This window comes from Capra hircus, chromosome 1 (assembly GCF_001704415.2).
Source record: "Capra hircus breed San Clemente chromosome 1, ASM170441v1, whole genome shotgun sequence".
NCBI classification, from domain to species: Eukaryota; Metazoa; Chordata; class Mammalia; order Artiodactyla; family Bovidae; genus Capra; species Capra hircus.
In genome coordinates this window covers 83,877,365-83,903,188 of record NC_030808.1, presented here as the reverse complement: position 1 = coordinate 83,903,188, position 25,824 = coordinate 83,877,365, and the positions used below count along the sequence as shown (strand labels likewise).

Below are 25,824 nucleotides of genomic sequence, written 5' to 3'. Positions count from 1 at the left end.
GGGTGTGAGTGGACAACAGAAAGTGTAATATGCCGGAGGCTTCTGGACCCTGATGTGTGGCCTTAACCTAGTGATTAGGGGGTTCAGATTGTGCAGTACCATAGAGTTGCTGATAATGCTTGCTAGAAATAGTATGAAACTATGCTTGAATTTCACACTAACAGTATAGTTATGGAATTAATTCTGATAAAAGGTATTTGTTTTGATTTCTGTTAAAGAAAGTAGAGGTGTTATTGAAATAAAGATCCTCTGTGTCATTTTTAAAATATGGAATACTGAGGTGGGTAGCTCAGTATAAAAACAAGACCTTAAAGTGGCTCTAGCTTTCTTTATGTCATCAAAATCTGTTGAAAACTATTGTGTCATCAGAAAAATACTTGTTCCCTGGTGGTCTAGTGGTTAGGATTCTGCGCGTTCACTGCTGTGAACCAGGTCGAATCCCCTGGTCAGGGAACTGAGATCCTGCAGTGTGGCCAGAATAAAAAAAAAACTTTTTAATGCGTATATACGCAAATTTGCATACAATTTCAGAGACACAGACCTGAAGCCCTGCTCTGTCACCTTTCTCATTTTTGGACAGTTTTATTTATTTATTTTTTTTATTTAGTTCATGGCTACTTGAATTTGTGGCAGAGAAGATGATGTTCACGTATTGAAGTTACAGATTTAATTTCCATGAGGAACGCTTAGCTATCCTTATACTATAGTCGCAAATATAAAATCTAACTATTTGGTGTGTGTAAAAAAAATACACTCACATATATATACATGTTATTGATTATAACAAGATTGGATAAGGTCATTTGAATTAATCACTGGAAGAACAATTCAGAATGCTCAAGTGGGTGTTACAGCATCTTTGGGAATAAGGAAAGACGTGCTAACATTATTTTCCTTTTGGTATTGTCATCTTATATGATTTCCTGGAATATGGTGAACTGAATTTAAAATTCAGTTTAAAACTGATTTTTGAGACATTTCAATATATCTTCTTGAAGTAACTGTAGAAATCTCAGGAGTTCCAGCATTTGTGTGTGTTCACTGGTTCGTTCAGTAGAGAGGGATGGAGAATGATGAGCATTTGCTTCCTGTAAAGTGCATGCATTTATATATAGTATATTCATACTATGAAATATGAGAGGTTGTAGTACTAATGTCATAATATATTTTGGGGTAAGGTCTTGGTTTCTTTGTTTTTTGTGTAACTTTAGATGTACACAGTAATAATCTTGGGATTTAGCAAAAAGAATTTTGTATCCGTGGTTCTCAGTCTCAGTTGTCTTGACATCTTAAAGATTTATATCTTTATATCAGTTTGCTCAGATTTGCTCTTTTTTCTTTTATCTCAGAAGCTTTACATGCATGGTGTATAACTTAGGATTTAGGTTAACATGATTACAGAGTGGATACAGAATAAGTATGTCCCATGGAGTCTAGTGCTTCAGTTACCTGTGTGTGTCTCTTCTTGTCTTATGTACTGTATAGACAAACTTCTGGTGGGCCCTCTTTGAGAAACAGTCATAGACCACAGCAGTAGCATTCAGACTTTGTTCATCTGTTTATTCTGTTGGAGCATATTATGATTTGCTTGCATATTTAATAAATCATATTATCTTTCATGGCTTAACGTAGTGCTTAAACTCAGTAGATAGTTGTTGATTGAATAAATGGTATACATCTTTTAAATGATTATGATATTCCAGATAGACTAGTGAGTTCCAACTCTGATTTTGAAACCTGCCTTTTTCTCCCAAGAATTATTATAGGGCACAATTACGAAATGTTTAAAAGAAAATTAATGAGGAAAATAAATATGTGCCACATTTTATCCTTAAACTGATATTGAAATCAGATACATAATGGCACATTCACATCCACAAAGTGTGGTCATCACTTTAAATAGCATAACAGATAAAATAAAACTTCATTTCTTAATGGTGCATACAAATACATTTAATTTGCACCATTGTGTGCTCGCTGTTTCTAAGATCACAAAGTAAATTGTTTAAAAACATGAACAACAGCCATTGAAACCCAAACATAGCACTGCTAATATTCTAATATGCTAAACAAAATATTCCTCTAGGTAATATGGGAATCGCCACTATCCTATGTATGTCTGTACTTAGTGGAAATTTTACAGGGATGCCAAGCATGGAAAGGCAGCCACATTACTTAGTAGATTACTAGCTTAAGAGCACTTAATTTATAAAAGTGGATCATTGTAGTTTATGAAGACCAAGTTTAACTGGTCTCTTAATAACATCATAATACTAATAAATAGCCCTTGACCATCATGAAAAACATGTAAATCTAAGAAGATTTGAATCATTGCTGTTAGAATCAAAAAAGGTCTTGCATTTGGTGATTGCTTTCAACCTGTGAGTGCTTCACTATGGCTCAGACAGTAAAGACTGCCTGCAATGCTAGGAGACCTGGGTTTGATCTCTGGGTTGGGAAGATCCCTAGAGAAGGAAATGGCAACCCACTCCAGTATTCTTGCCTGAAAAACTCCATGGACAGAGGAGCCTGGTGGGCTACAGTCCACGGGGTTACAAAGAGTTGGACATGACTGACTTTCACTTCAACCTGTCAAGGGTTCCCCAGTCAAAGAAGTTTTGAAGATTTACTTGCCATTCTGCAAAAACGGAAATATAGACCAATGGAACAAGATAGAAAACCCAGAAATAAACCCATGCACCTCTGGGTACCTTATTTTTGACAAAGGAGGCAAGAATATATAATGGGGCAAAGAGAACCTCTTCAACAAGTCGTGCTGGGAAAACTAGACAGCTACATGTAAAAGAATGAAATTAGAACACTTCCTAACACCATACACAAAGATAAAATCAAAATGGAATAAAGACCTAAGTGTAAGACCAGAAACTATAAAACTCTTAGAGGAAAACATAGGCAGAACACTCGATGACATAAATCAAACCAAAATCCTCTATAACCCACCTCCTAAAGTAATGGAAATAAAAACAAAAGTAAACAAGTGGGACCTGATTAAACTTAAAAGCTTTTGCACAGCAAAAGAAACTATAAGCAAGGTGAAACACAGTCCTCAGAATGGGAAAAAATAATAGCAAATGAAACAACTGACAAAGGAGTAATTTCCAAAATACACAAGCAGCTCATACAACTCAATACCAGAAAAACAAACAGCCCAATCAAAAAGTGGGAAAAAGACCTAAACAGACATTTCTGCAAAGAAGACATACAGATGGCTAACAAACACATGAAAAGATGCTCGGTATTGCTCATTAGTAGAGAAATGCAAATCAAAGCTACAATGAGATTTCACCTCACACCAGTCGCAATGGCCCTCATCAGAAAGTCCACAAACAATAAATGCTGAAGAGGGTGTGGAGAAAAGGCAACCATCTTGCACTATTGGTGGGGATGTAAATTGATAACAGCTACTATGGAAGGATGGTATGGAGATTCCTTAAAAATCTAGGAATAAAACTACCGTATAACCCAGCAATCCCACTCATAGGCATATATCCTGAGGAAGCCAAAATTGAGAAAGATACATGTGTCCCATTGTTCATTGCAGCACTATTTACAATAGCTAGAACATGGAAGCAGCCTAGATGTTCATCAGTAGATGAATGGATAAAGAAGTTGTTGTACATATACACAGTAAAATATTACTCAGCCATAAAAAGGAATGCATTTGAGTCGGTTCTAAAGAGGTGGACGAACCTGGAGCCTATTATTCAGGGTAAAGTAAGTCAGAGAAAGATAAATATCATATACTAACACATATATTCAGAATCTAGAAAGATGGTACCAAAGAATTTATTTGCAGGGCGTCAGTGGAGAAACAGAGGCCAGACTTATGGACATGGGGAGACAGGAGAAGAGGGTGAGATATATGGAGACAGTAACATGGAAACTTACATTACTATATGTAGAATAGATAGCTAATGGGAATTTGCCGTATGTCTCAGAGAACTCAGACAGGGGCTCTGTATCAACCTAGAGAGGTGGGATGGAAAGGGAGATGGGAGGTAGGTTCAAGAGGGAGGGGACATATGTATGCCTGTGGCTGATTCATATTGAGGTTTGACAGAAACAACAATTCTGTAAAGCAATTATCCTCAAAAACTAAATTTTTAAAAAATAAAAAAATTTACCTGCCACTTTGGAAAAAGAGTCCAATATTGTAGAAATGAAGTATCAGTACTCTTGTCAAGGCAAACCTTTCCACTGTAGATGATTACTAAATGTACCTTAATTGAATGTCTTCTAAATTTGAAGCCAGAATTGTAACATATTCACACATCCACATGTGAGAGAGTCGATTGATAATGTAACTAGCATGAAGAAATGCTTGTAAAAGTTCTGTGGGAACAAAGCTCTTTGAAACCAAGTTGATCTGGGTGTAAAATAAAATGTAAGCCTTTGTCACCAGACATAGTAGGTGTTGACTAGGCCTTAGCTATGCTGGGCTTCCGCATTACTGACTAGGAATCAGATAATAACTAGGAAAAGAGAAAAGCAAGAAACCCCAGGAATGAAAGAGAAGGAAAGAGGCCTTTACGAACTTCTGTAGATCTTCTGTATGATTATTCTTTTCTTGTGGTTGCATCTCTGGCAAAGAATGGACTATTTTTGAATACCAGAGGTTATTACCTAGTTAGTTTATATCTAAAGAAAACATACCTGTTTACTTTGAAAGGGGCTTCCCTGTTGGCCCAGCTGGTAAAAAATCCTCCTGCAAATCAGGAGACCTGAGTTTGATCCCTGGGTTGGAAAAATCCCCTGGAGAAGGGAAAGACTACCCACTCCAGTATTCTGGCCTGGAGAATTCCATGGACTGTATAGTCCATGGGGTCGCAAAGAGTCGGACATGACTGAGCAACTTTCACTTACTTTGAAAGAAAAAGAAATGGCTTAAATAGATTAACCCTATATGCAGTTCAAGGCAAGTAATAGGTATAATATGATCAATTAAAAAGTACCACCAATAAAGAATCATGACAACTAACTTTGCTGACAATTATTTTTCTTTTGCTTTGCCTTAGGGTTTTGACCCACCCCATCAAAGTGACACAAGAACTATTTACATAGCCAACAGGTTTCCTCAGTATGGCCATTATACACCTCAGAAATTTATAGATAACCGGATCATTTCATCTAAGGTAAGAATTAACACTTCTATTATTAAAACTGTGGTTATGTACTGTTTTGCTTTAAAAAGTGATTTGTTTGTGTAGTATACATTTATATCCTTAAAAATTCAGGGAAATGGTGGTTAGATGTATCTTAACCAAAATTGTAAACTGTAAAATAAAAAGAGTTGCTCGTTCCTAATGTCAGATAGCCAACATTCCAAAAGGTACCCTTAATTTAAACTAAGGAAGGAATTGAACTAAGGAAACTAAGGAAGCAATTAAACTAAGGAACTTATATTTATACCATATGCCAGGCACTGTATTAGGTACTTCTTGTATTATTTAATCCTTAAAACAACTTTAATATATGTTTAATGAGTATTGTTATACTCATTTTATATCAGTTTTTCCAACTGAAGTGCTGGAAGATAATTTACCCAGGGATGAGTTAGGAGTTTGAACTCAGTTCTGTGTGACTTTAAAGCCTAACTTCCTCCAATTTTATCATTCTTCTATAAACATTTCATAGTACAAAAGAACCTACTCATTCTTCCTTGTTTCATTTTTTTCCTGTGGCATTTTGAAGCTGTCTTAGTCTATTTTGAAGCTGAAGATTATAGAATAATGCTGTCATCTGTCATGATGGATCTGTTTTCCTTGCTGTCTAATATGATAACCATTAGCCACATAGAGCTGTTTAGGCCTTGAAATATAGTATGTAATTGAGGAAGTTAATTTTTAATTTTAATTTATTTTAAATTGTCAATAGCCACATGTGACTAGTGGCTACCCTATTGGACAGAGCAGTTATAGAGGATGTGAGTCAGAAACTGAGGGTTAAGTTCTTTAAGCATTGTTCTTGTTCAGTCACCCAGTTGGGTCTGACTGTTCACTACCCATGGAGTGCAGCACTCTAGGCCTCTCTGTCTTACCATCTCCCAAAGTTTGCCCAAGTTCATGTCCATTGCATTGGTGATGCCATCCATCTATCTCATCCTCTGACACCCTCTTTGCCTTCTGCCCTCAATCTTTCCCAGCATCTGGGACTTTTCCAGTGAGTCAGCTGTTCATATCAGATGACCAAAATACTGGAGCTTCAGCTTCAGCATCAGCCCTTCCAAATCAATAGGGTTTATTTCCCTTAAGATTGACTGGCTTGATCTCCTTGCTGTTCAAGGGACTCTCAGGAGTCCTCCAACACCACAGTTCAAAGGCATCTTTGAGCATGTGTGTTTTTTTAGTCACTCAGTCATGTCCACTCTGCGAGCCCACGGACTATAGCCTGCCAAGCTCCTCTGTCCATGGAATTTCCTAGGCAAAAATGCTGGAGTGGGTTGCCATTTCCTTTTCCAGGGGATCTTCCCCACCCAGGGATCAAACCCACGTCTCCTGCATTGCAGGAAAATTCTTTACCACCTGAGCTATCAGGGAAGTCAGGATAATAGAGGAGCTTTAGATTAATGACATAGTTCTTAGTAAGTGATGGAAGAAATAAAAGTCCTCTTGAAAAAAAAATTTTTAAACACTAGGTATAATTTATATACAATAAAATTTACTAATTTGATGAATTTTGACAAATATATAGCATATGACCACCATCATTAAGATACAGAATACATTTGTCACTCCAAAAAGTTAGTGGCCATTCTCCCTTCTCTTCACCTCCAACAATAGCAACTGATCTGCTTTCTGTAGCTATAGTTTTGTCTTTTGTAGAATGTCATGTAAACAATGCGTACAGTAGGAGTCTTGAGTCTGATTTTTTTCACTTAACACAGTACCCTTGAGCTTGATCTTTGTTGCTGCAAGTGTCAGGATCTGTGTTCATTTCCTTTTTAGTGCACATTTTAGTTGTCACCATAGGTCTGGATAGTTTATGTTCTGAGTTTGGATCATTTTCCTTAGAGGGTTTCACTGCTAGTGTTTTCCCCTTAAGTTTCCAGTTGCTTTTCTAGTCTTGAGCTCTAAATCTTTGTTGTATTTTGTTGATAAGGGAGTAGTTTTCCTTACTCTTTGACTGCCATAGCTATGTGAGTTGGATAGTATCTCCAGGCTAAGAAGCTGTTGCTTATAATTCATACACCTTCATTTGTAATTTTTTTTAAGTTAAACTCTCTTCATGTTTCTATCTATATTTTGGACATGTTCCAAGATTTTAAATAGTTTGTTTTAATCTAGTTTTCATAATTCTTATCTGCTAGGAGTTCACTTAAATTGTCCTATCTGCCAGGAGTTCAAAAGGTTGCCTGCTAGGAAGGCAAAGTGAACTTTTCAAAGTTCACTTGAAGAAAGTAGGGAAAACCGCTAGATCGTTCAGGTATGACCTAAATGAAATACCTAACAATTATACAGTGGAAGTGAGAAATAGATAAGGGACTAGATCTGATAGATAGAGTGCCTGATGAACTATGAACGGAGAGTTTGGGACGTTGTACAGGAGACAGGGGTCAAGACCATCCCCAAGAAAAAGAAATGCGAAAAAGCAAAATGGCTTTCTGAGGAGGCCTTACAAATAGCTGTGAAGAGAACGGAAGCGAAAGCAAAGGAGAAAAGGAAAGATACCCATTTGAATGCAGAGTTCCCAAGAATAGCAAGGAGAGATAAGAAAACCTTCCTCAGTGATCAATGCAAAGAAATAGAGGAAAACAATAGAATGGGAAAGACTAGAGATCTCTTCAAGAAAATTAGAGATACCAAGGGACCATTTCATGCAAAGATGGGAACAGTAAAGGACAGAAATGGTATGGACCTAACAGAAGCAGAAGATATTAAGAATAGGTGGCAAGAATACACAGAAGAACTGTACAAAAAGTTCTTCACGACCCAGATAATCACAATGGTGTGATCACTCACCTGGAGCCAGACATCCTGGAGTGTGAAGTCAAGTGGGCCTTAGGAAGCATCACTATGAACAAAGCTAGTGGAGGTGATAGAATTCCAGTTGAGCTACTATCAGATCCTAAAAGATAATGCTGTGAAAGTGCTGTACTCAATATACCAGCAAATTTGGAAAACTCAGCAGTGGCCACGGGACTGGAAATGGTCAGTTTTCATTCCAATCCCAGAGAGAAGCAATGCCAAAGAATGCTCAAACTACCGCACAGTTGCACTCATCTCACATGCTAGCAAAGTGATGCTCAAAATTCTCCAAGCCAGGCTTCAGCAATACTTGTGCCATGAACTTCCAGATGTTCAAGGTGGTTTTAGAAAAGGCAGAGGAACCAGAGATCAAATTGCCAACACCCGTTGGATCACCAAAAAAGCAAGAGAGTTCCAGAAAAGCATCTATTTCTGCTTTATTGACTGTGCCAAAGCCTTTGACTGTGTGGATCACAATAAACTGTGGAAAGTTCTTAAAGAGATGGGAATACAAGCCAACCTGATGTGCCTCTTGAGATATCTGTACACAGATCAAGAGGCAACAGTTAGAACTGGACATGGAACAACAGACTGGTTCCAAATAGGAAAAGGAGTACATCAAGGCTGTATATTCTCACCCTGCTTACTTAACTTATATGCAGAGTACATCATGAGAAACGCTGAACTGGAAGAAGCATAAGCTGGAATCAAGATTGTGGGGAGAAATATCAATAACCTCAGATATGCAGATGATACCACCCTTATGGCAGAAAGTGAAGAAGAACTAAAGAGCCTCTTGATGAAAGTGAAAGAGGAGAGTGGAAAAGTTGTCTTAAAGCTCAACATGCGGAGCGCTAAGATCATGGCATCCGATCCCATCACTTCATGGCAAATAGATGGGGAAACAGTGGCAGACTTTATTTTTTGGGCTCCAGAATCACTGCAGATGGTGATTACAGCCATGAAATTAAAAGGTGCTTACTCCTTGTAAGAAAAGTTAGGACCAACCTAGACAGCGTATTAAGAAGCAGAGACATTACTTTGCCAACCAAGTAATTGTCTAGTCAAGATTATGGTTTTTTCAGTAGTCATTTATGAATGTGAGAGTTGGACTGTAAAGAAAGCTGAGTGCCAAAGAATTGATGCTTTTGGACTGTGGTGTTGGAGAAGACTCTTGAGAGTCCCTTGGACTGCAAGGAGATCCAACCAGTCCATGCTAAAGGAAATCAGTCCTGAATATTCATTGGAAGGACTGATGTTGAAGCTGAAACTCCAATACTTTGGCCACCTGATGGGAAGAACTGACTCATTTGAAAAGACCCTGACGCTGGGAAAGATTGAAAGTGGCAGGGGTAGGGGGGAAGGGGACGACAGAGGATGAGATGGCTGGATGGCATCACTGACTCAATGGATGTGAGTTTGAGTGAACTTTGGAAGTTGGTGATGGACAGGGAGGCCTGGCGTGCTGAAGTCCATAGGGTCACAAAGAGTCAGACAGGACTGAGCAACTGAACTGAGGAGTTTGCAGTCTACTGATACTTGAAACTGAGTTTCCTGGAAAACTTTAGAGATTAAATATCTTCATATGAATGTTTTGATACTCAGTCAAATGTAGTAGTATTAGGTTTAGTGTTTTTGACCAGGTTTCAGAAATGTAGACTTTTAAATAAATGTTGCCTTTTTTCACATACCTGAAGACTGTCTTTCTCATCACTCCTCTATTATTATTCCACTTCTGCTTTTATAAAGTTCCAAACCAGATTACCTGCTATTCCATAAACTCGTGTTTAACTTCCCTACCACCTTGCCTTTGCTATGATTTTGTTTTGATAACCTCAGTTTTTAAGAATATAGGTTGTATATTTTTGCAGAGAATGTAGATTTCATGTTTTTTAACCATATTTCAAGAATGTAGATATTTATATGTGTGTGTGCATGGTCAGTCGTGTCCAATTCTTTGCGACCCTATGGACTATAGCCCACCAGGCTTCTCTGCCATGGGATTTCCCAGGCAAGAATACTGGAATGGGTTGCCATGCTCTCCTCCAGGGGATCTTCCGGACCCAGGGATTGAATCTGCATCTCCTGCAGTGGCAAGCAGATTCTTTACCATTGAGCCATCAGGGAAGCACAGATATTTATATAGGCAGTGTCTGTTTTTATTTTTGGTTTTTATGACCATAGTTGAGCCTGGCTTCTCAATGTTCCCTTTTACTACCTTTCTACTCTATTATTTCCCTAGACTCTTTTCAGACTGCATTATCTTCTATTCCACAAAGCCACGATGAATTTCCCTGCTCTCTGCCTTTGTTCATTCTTTCCTTCCTGAAATGTTCTCCCTCTGTGTGCCCCCTATTTTCAGCTTGTGAGTGTTCCTCTCTTGAAGCCCATGTTGAATGTGACCACCTTCATTAAATTTTTCTTGTTGAATTCTTTGTGTATTCCTTCTTTTACTTTATCCTGGAATATAGCTATTGATATAAGTATTGTTCTTAATCTTCTCTATTTAAACTTGTTATCTTTGTTTCTCTTATTATGTAAGTGCCTTGCACATTGTAGATGGAAAATATGCCTTTGTTCAGTTTAATTCACTATTAGTAAATTTATGAATTTAAATTTAAATTTCCTTCCAAAAGATTTAATTTTATAACCATGGTTTCATTTTCTTACTAATGTCAGACCTTAGAAGGGCAGTGATAAAGTCATGTAGGTAACTCTAGAGAAGATATGCTTCTAGTTCATTTTTCTTGACTGTTATTGCATAATAATTAAAATAATTTTAAAGCATAATGAATTATTATCTTCCTTAGAAGATTTTCATGTGTTTAAACATTATTCTACTTGAGTGTCTCCTCTGTGTATGACAGGACCAGCACAGAATTTAGACTCAATCTACTAATGTTTGCCTGAAAACAATACCCAACATTTATAAGCTAGCTCATGAGAAGTTTTTGTTTCTTCTCAGTTTTTCCATTGTATTATTGAGCTAGCCAAAGGAAACATCCTGAAATTAATTAACTTTCTTATTGCCAACTTATATAGTTGCTCTTTTCAAAATTCTGAGAGATAAAATGTATTATCACTATTTTGATTCAAATAGATTGATGTAAACGTAGAACATTGTCAAGTTAGTTCTTATAAAGTTTTATACACTTGATCTGGTGATGAAGAAAGTTGTGTGGAAATACTATGACCCTTGTAGGGACAACTGTCTTTTTACTCCAGTTAAGATCAGCTGGCAGTGGTTTGACCCAGAATTAATTGTCTCATGTACCAGTGACCTCTTTTGGTTCCAGGAAGTATATGCCTCTCTTCTCTCTAGAGTCTTGAACATGGTTCCCAATCTCAGATTCTAGAACCACTGGTGACACTACGACCACAGGAAAATGTTGGGTATCCCAGATTAGGACTAAAAATATAATTCACCTAAGAAAGGCTGTTAGGTATTGTCCTATTCTTTATACACCCTTGAGTCAAATAGGCTTTCGTGGGCTCTTCTGGGAACCTAGACATATTTATAAAATTGTTCATATGTGAATGTTTCAGGTCTCAAAAAACTGATTAAGGGAATTCCCTGACAGTCCAGTAGTTAGGACTTCTCACTTTCACTGCCAAGAACAAAGGTTCAACCCCTGGTTGGGAAACCAAGATCCTATAAGCCATACAGCATGGCCAGAAAAAATTGAATAAGAAGTGAATTTCTGACCTACAGAAATTCAGAAATTAGAACCATCTTCCATTGTACCACAGAAAATCTTGAATTAGTCAATAACCAGTAAGGCTTCATTCATTACCTGACACCAGGAGAGTTATGGAAATTTTTTTCCATCAGTGTTTATTTGTTTGCCTATTTATTTATTCTGCTAGCATTTTGATATCTGTGTGCTATAGTGTAAGTGCTGAAGATAGAGCAGTAAATAAACAATGTTCCTAGCCCAAGGGATCTTATATTCTGCTAGGTGAATGGACATTGGGTAAAGTAACAATACTGTAAAGTGTTTCCCTGTTTTATTTGTAATTGTGTTGTGTGTAGTGAGTGGCACAAGTAAAATTTATATGGTGTTACCCTGACCCCATAATGTAACATTATAGACTTATAAACTGATTAATAATACAGCAACAGACACACAGTGGTTAGTATGAGCTAGGTTCTGTCCTTAGCACTATATAAATATATCAGCTCATTTAATCTTTGTAACAACCTATACAGTATGATTGTCATAACTGTCCTCATTTTATAGAACATAGAATGAGATACAGAGAGATAAAATCCAAGGTCCTTCGGTGACCATGAATTAGGATTTAGATCACAGCAGTTGTTAACCTTTTACCATCAATGTTTATAACCATTATACTCTACTGTCTCACTGTAAAATAGACATTGTAACGGATTTTCACATCCTTTATGAGATTTTCTTCATGGTTATACCAGTGATCACTTAACTAAAGTAATTTTTAATCTTTTTCACATTTCATATCCCATGCTTACCGAGGTGTACTGTCGCCTTTGTTTCTGAGGAAACCTAAAGAAAATATTTATAAAGTAAACTGAATCCAGTGTTAGCATTTTTATCAACTCTTAATTCATCTTTAAATTTACTGATTTGGCTGCCCCGGGTCCTAGTTGTGGCACATGAACTCTTGGTTGCAGCATATGGGTTCTAATTCCCTGACCAGAAATCGAACACAGGTCTCTTGCATTGAAAACGTGAAGTATTAGCCACTGGACTGCCGAGGAAGTCCCTTAATTCATCTTTCAACATCAGGTTTAGTTTTGTGTAATCAAAATCCAAAATAAATTATTAAAATATTATTTTAGATCTTCCATCTCCAACTTCTAAAAAAACTAGGAATTTAATAGCAAAATTGATAGGTTCCTTTATCTCTCTTTTAAAGTTATACTAAAAAAAAAAAAATAATGAAGTTATACTAAAATTGCCAATAAATAGTAAAAGGTAAAAGGTAGAATAAAAGCCCTGAAACTCTAAAAACCAGTTTTTGTACTAACCAGTTTTTGTACTACCGAGTTACATGAATTTGTGTAAGGGCTTGGTATATCTGATGTGTACAAGTTTTCTTAATATTTGTATATAATACATATTATTTAAAATATTAACTTATCTTTTTGTTTTTTGGTCTTTTTTTTTAGTATACTGTGTGGAATTTTGTTCCAAAAAATTTATTTGAACAATTCAGAAGAGTGGCAAACTTTTATTTTCTTATTATATTTTTGGTTCAGGTAAGCTTTATCACTCCATAAATCGTTAAGTTGTTAGACATGAATGCTAAACATATATCTTCAAGGAAAAGTTAACATTGCATTCTAAACCATATGACTATGGGACCCATTTTTTTATCTGCAGAGCTTCCCCATTGTATTCAGTGAATAATGTAATCACATCTAGGTGTCTGAAAAATAGCCAGTGAATTTTAAGATCCGTTGTATTTTGTTTTATCACTATGTGTTATAGTGCTGATAATCATAATTAAAGCCAAGAAAACGGCATCATCCTTTCAAATGTTCTGCCTCAGAAAATAAATACGAAAGTTTTTTATTATAATTTCTGAGAATCTCCATGAATATAAATTTTTATCCAGGAGGCCATTTTCTTAACTTAAATCTATATTCACTGTAAGCTCTTTAGTTTTTAGTTTTTCACATTGTGCTTTTTTTCCCAGAGAACAGTATGAAACTTGAGTATAAACCAAGATTTAGAATTAGTGATTGTCATTTTGCTTCAAAGAGGTGTTTCTTTTCTGATGATACGTTAGCAGTCTCTTTCAGTGTGGCACTGAATTTTTTTTTATAAACTCTGAACTTTTCTCTCTATAGAACCTGGACCTTCAAAAGAAAAAAAACTTGTGAAGTAGTCACCTTAAAGCTTGAGGAAGCTTTTCTTTAATTGCTTCCCTTTGTGAGCAGAAAAGGAACTTCTGGGTTTTTTTGTTTGTTTGTTTTTTAATCAGTAGACCATGAGCTTGTTTGGTTAGAAAAAACGAGAAATTTACACTTATTACGTACAAGTAACATGCATTTGTGAAATTACTGCCTAAGATCAGGAATTCAGCCTGTCTGTGGAATAGAACAAACTTAACTGGCCTAACCAGAATAAACCAATATTAATAAATTATTAGACCCGTGTTCTAAATAACCAAATATAATTGCTGCAAATATTTCTTCGAAAGCAGTTTATTGAAACATCAGTTGTATGATTCGGATAATTGCAGCATCGTTTGTTTTCCAAGTTGTACCCCTCTGGCTCTACTAGCTGTAACAAAATCACTTGTAGAAAGAAACCCCTAGTCCCATTTCTTGTTTTCTCTCCAGTGTGAGTTTATTCTGGATCCCAGAATAAAAATTGACAGATTTTTTTTTTTTTTAGCATTTCTCTGGATGGGCAAAGAAATGTGAATTGAAATTCTGAATAGCTGTAGCTCCCCTCCAAGACAAATACTGAGGAAGACCTTAAGTACTCTATGTGTTAAGAAAGCAGAGAAACTGAGTCCACTCTAGCAATATTTGTGGGTATGCAATAGATTTAGATAGTCTACTAACCCCATATAATAGCTAACAAAGTGTACTTGTGAAACTGTGAAGTAAACTACATTCACTGCATAATCTCTCTCAAGTTACTTTTTCATCTGAACTATGATACATATTTTGTATGTTTTCAGATTTTCCAATAATTATAAGATTCTAGATGTTAATAGTGATATGTACAATATAAAATATAATACTCTGCATTCTTTCTTTTTTAATGCAGCTTATGATTGATACACCTACCAGTCCAGTTACCAGTGGACTTCCGTTGTTCTTTGTAATAACAGTTACTGCCATAAAGCAGGTATGAAATATTTTCTGTTGCTTGCTTTCTTCCCAAGTCATTCAGAAGTTTTCTCCTCCAAAGTGAGATTTATTGTTACAAAAGTAATTTTCATAAGAAAGCAAATTTAGGGCTTTCCTAGTGGCTCAGAGATAAAGAATCCACCTGCCAAATCAGGAGACATGGGGTCAGTCCCTGATCCAGGAAGGTCCCACATGCCATAGGGCAAGTAAGCCTGTGTATCACAAATTCTAAGCCTGTGCCCTAGAGCCCAGGAATCAACAGCTACTGAAGCCTGAGTGCCCTAGAGCTTGTGCCCTGCAATAGGAGAGGCCACTGCAGGGGGAAGCCCATGCACTAGAGAGCAGCCCCTGCTCCTGCAGCTAGAGAAGAACCCGCACAGCAGTGAAAGACCTAGCACAGCCAAAAAAATAAATTATAAAAAGAAAAAGAGCAAATTTGTTTGATTCTGCAAATGGTAAAAATTAAACTGAGGTAAGCCACTCTTATCAGGTACTTGGTGACTGATGGGATGATTATAATGATTAAAGTATGTTGTTCCTTTAACATAGACCTAAGAAGTATCCAAAAGCAAGCATTTTGTGTGTACAAACCAAGTTATGTGTGAAACAGATTGTTATAATCATCTTTGTAGAGTTTGGTAGTATTTAAAGGATATATAATTGAAAGGAAGGGGATATGTTTAGGAGTAAAGCCTGTACTTCTGTACAATTGAATAAAAAATTTTGAATAAAAATTGTATAGTGCTTTCCTACTTTTTACAGCTTTCTGTGTGAAATTGATTTTTATGTAAAGTTGTACTCTAAGGGAATAGCTTCAACTAGATCTGATTTGATACTAACATCTAGGTACAGAAAAACAGTATTATTGGATAAACATGACAAGAAATTTAAAAAATCCCTAGAAGCATCATGTTTATATAGCTGCCACTTCTCAAAATATCTTGGCAGAAGCTCAACTGTTCAGAACTGCTCCCTTCCTCTTGAAAGAGTTAATTTAAATTTTCATGTGCCAGTTTGATAAGTTTTCATTTTGTAAGATTTAGGGATAAGGTTTAAACTGGCATAGAAACAAAATTGGCAAACATTTTATAATTCTGAGATGTAGTTTATTTATTACTTATTTGATAAAGGCAAGGGAAGTCTATAAATTAACAGTTAATCTAATGTGTCTGAATAGCATGCTACTGCTGTAAGTTTGATTTCCCTTTATTCATTGCCCTGTTGGAAACTAGGATTCATGTCAGTCAGTAAGCATCCAGATCACTTAATACAATTACATATTCATTTGGTTTTGTAGATGTCATTTATTGCATCAGAGTAATAAATATTTGTCCCTTGGACTTCTTTTCTATATATAAGTTCTTCTTTGGTGATTTCATCAAGTCTAGTGGGTCTAAATTTACATGTATCCTGAAACTATGCTCTGAACTCCAGACACACACATATAACAATTTGTGCTTGCAAATACAACTATTACCTCTTGGACACCTTAAGCGTTTCCTAACCTCTGTGTCACTGTCTCATTCGCTGCTCTGGTCTTTTTGCTTATATCATTTCTTATTCACTACCTATTCTGTTGAATAAATGCTTGTTTATTAGTTTCTCTGTTACCTTCATTTGAATGTTTAGTTCTCTGAGGGCGGAGACTTTGTTTCATATTATTATTATGTTACCAGTGACCAGAACAAGGTTATGCACATATTTGACATGAAATAAATATTTGATAGATGAATAGATGAATGAATGAACCTCTTGAATATTTTTAAGAAAGTGTTAAATGTTGACATACTTCTTTACTTGGTTTCTCAGTATAAATTTAGCCAAATAAAGAGTGGATTTAGTTGGAATATGGTGCTGTAACTAAGTTGAAAAGATGTTAGTGAGTTTATAATATATCTGCCAAAGGAGTGAGTTTAATATAATAATAATAACTTAGAAGCTGTCTCTCTCCAAAATGAGTCATTTGTCAAGATAGGAGACATTGGAAATGCAGCAGATTTTAAGGATAACATCATCAGTTTAGTTTTGAAATGTTTAATGTTATTTATGAGATATCAAAATGGAAATATTAATGCATTTGGATATTCAAGTTTATTAGAGTCTGGAGATACAGGCTGGAGATAGAAATTTCAGAATTTTTGAAGACACAGGGATAAAGAAATCAGGTAGTAGGAAGTAAGAGAAGGGTGAAAAAAGGGCCCATTAAGATGATATAGAAGGAGCCTCCCATAGTAAACTGAGAAGAAGTAACTGGAGAGGTACTATGAAAACCAGGAACGTGTGTGATGAAAACCAAGTGAAGAGAGTGTTTCTAGTAGTAATGAATGCCAAAGTAGTCTAACATGGTTCTAATGAATGAAATGTTTGGGGAAAATTATGTTTCCGTTTCTCATTTGATAAAAAGTATCTCTGGAGAAGAGAATGGCAATCCACTCCAGTATTCTTGCCTGGAGAATCCCATGGACAGAGATGCCTGGCAGGCGAGTCGGACACAACTGAGCGACTAACACACACACACACATACACACATCTTCTAATTTATACTAAGAGGGGCTTTTTTTATTCTTTTGATGCATACAGGGTTATGAAGATTGGCTAAGACATATCTCAGATAATGAAGTAAATGGAGCTCCTGTTTATGTTGTTCGAAGTGGTGGCCTTGTAACAACTAGATCAAAAAACATTCGGGTATGCATTTAATAAATAATAGAAATCAATTATATTTTAAAAGCAAAAATTCTAATCTGATTATATTTTAGTTAAAGTCTACTTTCCTACATTAAAATATTGTAGTAGACCACTTGTTTAGAACCCAATAAAAATAAGTCCTGCCTTTTAAAATCTGTATATTCACTTTTCCCCAAAATTCTTCATAGGTGGGTGATATTGTTCGAGTAGCCAAAAATGAAATTTTCCCTGCAGATTTGGTGCTTCTGTCCTCAGATCGACTTGATGGTTCTTGTCACGTTACAACTGCTAGTTTGGATGGAGAAACTAACCTGAAGGTTTGTACATGTGTATGTTTGAGTGTGGCTCTTGGTGAACAAAACATCTCTGGATTATAGTGATATTTTCCTTTGGTTAAGGTAATAAAGTTTGACCTGATAAAGGAGAAATGTTTTAAGTTACTGTTAATTACTTCATGAAAGTATACATTTTACTTCAAGGTTAGCCTCACATGGTTTAGGCAAGTTAAGTAAAAAGTGCTTTGGAGAAACTATAATCTTTTAATATACTGGTGCTTTTTTAAATAGAGGGCACATTTAAATTTTTCTCAATTTTCAAAGTACAATCAAAGATTTTACTTGATTCACTTTTTTCTACCTATTAAATTTATTTGCAATAAACTTTGAGCAGTGATGACTATTAACACACTTACAGACTTAATTTCCTTGTATGCAAATGCCCTTTGTAGACAGGTAGTCACAGTAGCTCCTTTTATTGCTTGTTACTTTACGTTCTTTCTCTTCTCTTCTGCCGTCTAGCTTAGTGATCTCAAGTACAGAATGCTATGATTTCATTTGTAAAAGAGATTTGAAATAAATGATGTCTGAGGTCCCATTTAGATCTCAAAACTATGGGCTTTAACTTTTCTTTTTTTCAGACACATGTGGCAGTTCCAGAAACAGCGGTATTACAGACAGTTGCCAATTTGGACACTCTTATAGCTGTGGTAGAATGCCAGCAGCCAGAAGCGGACTTGTACAGGTATGATGTGGTAATCACCATGTTCATTTTAAGTCTGTTTACAGGTCTCATTTTTTACAGTCATAAACATGCAACGAAATACCTGTTTGAAGACATTACTGGGGGGAGCAAGGCGGGAGATCAGTTAAATGGGGTCAAAGCTAAAAACAGAATTTGGCAGAATTCTGAGCTGAAGTATTAAAAGCTTTGCTTTTATTCACATGTTCCTCCCTGTTATCTTCTACTTTGATGTGAACTGGCTTTATAACAATAGCAGTAAACATTATAACAGTAATAGTAATTATGAGGGAAATAAAGTTATTTCGTTAGAAGAAAATAATCTAATGGTGTGTGTGTGTGTATATGCACTCAGGCACATGTGTATATGTGCTCCGTGAAGGCCATGTCTTTCTGTTCTTTAGGAACTAACTCATTTTAACACTGTAAGTCATCTTTCAGCGAGCTATATGCTAATTATTGCCATCTATGAAATGGAAACAACTTTCATTATTAAAAACTTCCATGAGAAAACTACTCATTTTTACTCAAAAATGGGTAAGAGTAAAAATCACAACCACATTGTAAAAATTGACATCAGCTTTTTGTCATTCTCTGCATTTATTGGCTTAAGATGTTATCATTAGTCATTGGCTTTTTCAGATCTCTTACATATCTTTGTTCTGGATCCATACATTTATAATGGAATTTTCTCTTGTGTGGTATAAAAACCTTACATTTTCATCAAAAACAAAAACAATATGGAATTTTCACTTAACTATAAAAAATTGAAGTTCTGTGCATTTTAATTGTAAGATAGATTTAACTGTGAAGAATTCAGTGCTTTGAGTTCTATATTGCTGTTATTTCTAAGTCTCAGGAAAGGATGAATTATAAAAAGATTATTGAAAACTAGAATATGATGCAGCATTAAGAAAGCATAAGATTAATAATGAGATCAAATGTGACTAATGCTTTGAGTGGTTTTGCCTTATTTGAAAAATGGGGAGAAAGTTTACAAAAGCTTTTTAAAATAAGAAATACAACATTTTATTGTCCCTACTGGGAGCATCTGACCCCCTGATCTGCTGTTAATCAGAATACATGATTTATAGCCAAATGTCAAGCCATCTTTGAACTTGTATCCCTGTCCCCAACCAGGGTTCTATTCCCAGGCCCAACATACTCCTTGAGTGTCAGTTGTGGATAATTGCATAAAAACTACAGTATTCTGCCTTAGGAGGCTGCAAAACAGAATGGAGAAGGAGAGTGGCAAATTCAAGAAAGCCATAGGCAGAGTCCAAGCAGTAGTTTTTAGAGGGCAAGAAAGGCCCAGGATGTCAGTAGTCACAAGGGGAACAAGATGCTGAGGTCACAATCTGGAGGAGAATGAAGGGTGGGAGAGGCCTGGGCTGGGAAGCAGTCTTGGTCCAGAAGGGGTCAGCCAGAGTTAGAAACCTGGAGGCTGTGAATTAAAGTGCAGTGGATCAGGGGACTCTGACACGGAGGAGTTGGACAGCTGGTCAGAACGGAGAAGGTGACAGCACCACCCATGGCCTGTAGCAGCAGTAGAAGCAGGGTGAGGTTTCTCTCACTCATGGGCCCAAAGACTTTTAAGTAGCAAGTGAATGAGGGTCATGTTGTCACACTCCATGGAGGCACTGTTCTCATTCTCATTCTGGTGCACTGTCACTAGCCAGAGGCTCTCTGCTACTCGTTATGGTAGAGCAGTCCCATGGCGGTAGGAAAAAAAGGCATAAAGTGGAAGGAAAAGACATGATCATCCCAGTAATCGCCTTCCAGCTCCACTAGGAGGTTGAAGACAATGATGGAAGCAGAAATGACTAGCAACTGGCTAGCCTCTAGGCCATTAATTCCTGCTACAATTTTGATGGCAAAAGTGGGTGAAATAAACCATGAGGAGAGCCAGTGAGACAGCTGTGGGCGGCAGCAACAGCTTATGGCACCAGCACATATTTGTACATCATCTGCAAAGCCCAGGAAGATCATGCATGGGATGGCAGGGAGCACACTGCATGGTGGGGGAAGGCTTTACGCTGCTCCTCCACAAATGGAACGGGATGAAGCAGAAGAACATGAGAGGGAAAACAGCACCACTGATCACTCCCTGTGAATCTAACAATACTAATTTTTTAAAGCTTAGTGACTGATTTACCTTTGTAATTTCTAGTATGAATATTGGATCATTCATATATGCAAAAGACTGGTTTTGTTTCATGTATAAGAATAGTGCCAAAACTTTCTTGAAATTTTCCACCTATTGATGTCATAAATGTATTGTTAGTTTTTTTGTAACATGATGAATTCTTTGATAGATTCATGGGACGAATGACAATAACTCAACAAATGGAAGAAATTGTAAGGTAAGAATAAATTTGCATTATCTAATCACTTTTAAGTGAAAATTGTTTGGGGGAGGGAGTAAAATCAAGTTAAAGGGAGATTAGATAAGTAAGCAATGGGATCATGAAAAAGAGTTGAAAATATTTAACATTTTATCTAGCAAATTTCCAGCAGCAGCAAATGAGACAAGGATGAAGCAAATGCTGTGAAATAATATTAAAATAAGTTAATAAGATTATTGGTATACTAGTATTTCTTTGTCTAATAATATTAGGTAGTATTAATAATATGAGATAGTAACATAAAGGAAACAGTGGTTCCTGTTCACATTCTTACACATCTAAACTACCACCACCTAAGTCTAGAATACAAAAAATGTCTTATGGTCTTCACTTCAAAATCATTCCTCATAAACTAGAGTACTGGGCAATCTAGAACTTCTTTACTCTTCTGTTTGGTTGGTTGGTTGTTTTGGTTTGTTTTCCCTCAATATTCAGGTTAATTTCTGGTACCTACATGAAAAACTTGTCATTTCAAAGATTTTCTCATAGGGTGAGATTACATTGTTACTCATGACCACAAAGCTGAATTCAGAATAAATCTTGGAATCAACCCTTGAATGTCTAATTAGCATTCCACCTATTTTCTGGAGATGTTCAGTTTATACTGGCTGCATAAAATAAGATACTAACATAAAGAACTGAGAATTTGTTTTAATAAAATCCTCAAGACAAGCCACCAAAAATATGCATCAGAATGGATTCACATTTTTAATAAAAGTTAACATAGGGGCACTTTCAGTGAACTCTGTGACGAGGTCTTTGTAAGTTTAGGGACCCCTGCTGAACAACAATGACTGGGTTTTATTTTGATTTCTGTAGTGACATAATGGAATGCTTGTGTGGATACATAGTATGACTTGCATTAAGATATTGTGGCTGGTAAAGGAAAAGATCAATTATGTTAGCAAGGAGAATATTTTGAGGTTTTTTTGTTTGTTTTTTAAGGGAGCCTTGTTCTTTGCTGAAGCAACCAGAGTGAACTAATTTTTGAGACTTTCTACTATTATATCCTAATTTTTTATGCCAACTTAAGCTTGAAGTTTTTCTATTCATTGTTGGAACCAAAGGAAAAAGAACTGTAATAAGTCTCCTGAATAATTGATTTTGGAATATCCATTCATTGTGTTCCAAATATGTGATCTAATAAAACCATACTTGTTATACATAGCCAAAAACCTGACCCCCTGTATTCATTGCATTTTTTGGGGGTTTGGGTTTATAGACCTCTTCAGAATTGGTTCAAATTCTGTTTAATTTGGATAACCTTGTATGTATATTTCAGAAAAGCCTTATGATAAGGAATATCAACAAAATTAAAGCTTTTTAATCCATCTATAACAGAGTTACCATTTGCTATCACTAAGAAAATACAATTTTCCTTTCTAGTTATTTCTTCTCATTTTATATCTCCATTATGGAGAGAAATTCAAACAGCAAGAAGACCCCCATGCTCCAGGAAGTATGCAATGCAAGTAGTCAGGTTGTAGTGCTGATCTTGCCTAAAAAAAATACTAACTCACTTACTATGTTATCTTTTGTAACCTAGTATAATTTTAATTGTGCAGAAAACATGCATTTATACACGAATCATAATACAATTTCTGTTTACATTGCTTTTTTCCTTCACGCAACCTGTTTACGTTGCATTTTAATTCTGTATTTTCCCTTTGAAAACTTTATTGATTTTGGTCAAATTTTAAAATTTTGTCTTCTGTAAAACATTTTTAAGTTATCACTTAATTTTTTGGTTTTGTTGAGTTTTATGTCTAAACTTCTAAAACTAGTGGCTTTCTGATTATGTCTACAGGCATAATCTTATTTCTGAGTCATTGACCTTAAAATGACTGAAATGCTAAAGCAGGCATTTGTTGTTACAGTAACTAACATCATGATTGACCTAGACAGCTTTATACTAGCTGAGATTTTGGTTTTATGTGAAAGCATTGTTGTAAGTATAGCTTTAAGTCCCTTCTGTCTGCTAAAGATGCCATTTAAATTTTACTTGAATTTTTAATATATTTAATGCTTTTGGTTATTTTTCCCCCTAGACCTCTGGGGCCAGAGAGTCTCTTGCTTCGTGGAGCCAGATTAAAAAACACAAAAGAAATTTTTGGTTTGTATATATTGAAAAATTTTAATAATAGATTTGTTTTGATGCTTTATATGAAGTATTTTTGAAAGCGCAGCATTTGTGTTATTTTGGTTAGATAATTTATTGTCTCTGATAATTTTCTTTCAAAGATTGTGTTAATATAATTTTGTGTTGTATTTTTTCTTAATTCCAACTTTTGAATAATAGATTAGAACCTTGCTGTTATATTTGCTTTGTGAATACTTCGTGCTAAGAAGATAATTCTGGCATTTGTATTAATGGTGTTGAGAACTATATAATCTGGCACCATGGTGCAATAAACCACTTGTATAATTCCAGTATAGTTAGATTGGATTGTTAAAACTGCTAGCTCATTTATTCCTTCAGCAAATTCTTACTGATCTGTGACTGTATATCAGATGCTGTTTTTACATACACTGACTGGATCAAAAGGATAAATAGATAGTGTTCTTACACTGGAGATCTCAATTCACTATGCTCTGAGTCAACTCTAGGTAAATTATGAAGTTAATGATAACCTTTAGCCATCAACTAGCTCCTCACCTTTAAGGAATGACCGTTAGCTTTTGAGCTCTTCTTTCTCATTCTTTTGTTTTCTGTTAACTGTACTATATCTTATCTCTCAGTGTTAGGCTGTCTGATAAAGAAATCCATAATTTTTTAAAAAGGAGAGTAATGAGTGTGACCAAAATGTGGAGAGATTGGAACTCTCATACATTGCTGGTAGGAGAAGGATGTTCCAGCTGCTGTGGAAAATAGTTTGGCAGTTCCTCAATAAGTTAAACGTAGAATTATAAACATATCACCTGGCAATTCTACTTCTAGATATATAACTTAAAGAACTGAAGACAGATGCTCAAACAAAGGCTTGTATGAGAACGTTCATACACTGTTCACAATAGCTGAAAGGGTAGGAACTGCCCAAATGTCTTATCGACTAATGAGTGGATAAACAAAATGTAGGCTATCCAACTAATGGAATATTATTCCCCTGTATGAAATGCAGTACTGATACATGCTGCAACATAAACTTTGAAAACATTATACTGAGTGAAAGAAATCAAACAGAAAAGGCCACATACTGTATGATTCCATTTATTTTAAAAGTCCAAAATAAGCAAATTCATAGAGACAGAAACTAGGTTAGTGGTTCCCAGGAGCTGGGTAGGGGAATGGGAAATGATGGCCTAATGGGTTCAGAGTTTTTTGGGGGGGAGGGGGAGGTGCGGGGTTAAATATTCTTAGTTAGTGAGGATGGTTGCACAACATTGTGAATGTAACTAAGTACCTCTGAATTAAAATGGTAAATGTATGTTACGTGTATTCTGCCACAATTTAAAAAAGGAAATAGTAAAGGAATAGTAATTAGTTATATAGTAATAATAGTAGTAAATAGTTATTCTTTAAATAATAGTAAATAGTTATTCTTTAAAAAGGAATAGTAAAAGTTTTATGGTTTAAAAAGTCCAAAGAAACCTCCAGGACTTTTAGGCCTTCTCATATAATGCTGTATTTTAACACCTCTCTAGCAGTAATACCTTTCACAGTTTTAAATGTAAAGGAAATGTATATTCCTTTAGGTGAGTTTGCTGCTGTTTTCCTAAGCACCGCCTCTCTATGTTGTACCATTCTGTCTGATTTCTCACATTTCTATAATTTTGGTGCCCTTTATCGTTTGAGTTGTAATCTCTACCTTTAAGGAATAATTCTAATAGTGAAAATTCCAGGACAGATCTTTATGAAGAGAGCATGATAAATATTGTTCCTCACATCATGCTGCTTAGGAATAGGCATAAACATTTATTGATCATCTTTCTGTTTCTAGGCATTTAGCTAATTTGTCGCACAACCTTGCAGCAGTTTTAATGAGGTTATTTTTTCCCATTTAAAGATGGAGAAATTGATTCTCAGAAAGATTAAATAACTTGCTCAAGGTTGCAGAACTAAGTGGCAGAGCTAGCATTCAAACAAAGCTCTAACTCCAAAGTTTTTTTTTTTTTTTTTAAATAAGACTGCTCTTACCTAATTTCAAGACTGCTCTTCCCAGTTTTAGTCCCATTATTACTGTTGTTCTCTCTCATCTCAGTCTTTCTCATAGGCACATGTTTTTAGAATAGCAGTTTCCTTGTATTTACTTCATTTACTCTGACAGATTTCCATATTATCTTTCCAGTGCCTATGAGATTATGTCTAGACTCCAGATCCTGGCATTCAAGGCCTTTCAAACTGACCCGAGTCCATTGTTACAACCTAATAGAAAGTGCTTTTCCATTTCTGTCTTTGCCCTATAGTTAGTGCACTATTTGCTATATCTGTAATGGCATTCTCTGCTATCTTTATCTTTCCAAATACTTTGCCCCATCAGTTCCAACTCAAGTAACACCGCTTTCATTCAAATATTTCAGTTATTATTCGGGAACAGAATCTATATGCCTTTCTCAGTCAGCTGAATGACTGGAGTTTCCCAAAAACCTCTGGGACTTGAAAGCCGAACTCTAACAACTGTCAGTTGATACATTTTTTAAGTTGCTTTCATGCTAGTGAGTCCATTGCTTTTGTGAAACATGGTGGAGGATTAGTTTAAGATGGTTTTGTTTTTCAGGTGTTGCTGTATACACCGGAATGGAAACTAAGATGGCATTAAATTACAAGAGCAAATCGCAGAAACGATCTGCAGTAGAAAAGTAAGAAAACTATTTTATTTACACATAAATATGTGACATAATATCACATAAATTGATATTATATATATATAAAATATGTGGTATA

General features: G+C 35.7%; 1 protein-coding gene across 3 annotated transcripts in view; it reads left to right on the top strand.

The window, feature by feature from the left end:
- The window catches only part of ATP11B (ATPase phospholipid transporting 11B (putative)), a 112,073-nt gene that overhangs the window by 18,023 nt on the left and 68,226 nt on the right, over positions 1-25,824 (top strand). For 2 of the 3 annotated variants that reach the window (XM_018047490.1, XM_018047495.1), the window contains exons 2-10: positions 5,037-5,153; positions 13,135-13,224; positions 14,750-14,830; positions 17,413-17,520; positions 17,709-17,837; positions 18,437-18,540; positions 20,853-20,900; positions 22,991-23,055; positions 25,658-25,739. In XM_018047490.1, the coding sequence (XP_017902979.1) occupies positions 5,037-5,153; positions 13,135-13,224; positions 14,750-14,830; positions 17,413-17,520; positions 17,709-17,837; positions 18,437-18,540; positions 20,853-20,900; positions 22,991-23,055; positions 25,658-25,739 (824 nt within the window). Of the gene's footprint in view, positions 1-5,036; positions 5,154-13,134; positions 13,225-14,402; positions 14,512-14,749; positions 14,831-17,412; positions 17,521-17,708; positions 17,838-18,436; positions 18,541-20,852; positions 20,901-22,990; positions 23,056-25,657; positions 25,740-25,824 lie in introns of those variants that run through there. The other variant, XM_005675219.3, reaches the window with a different exon arrangement.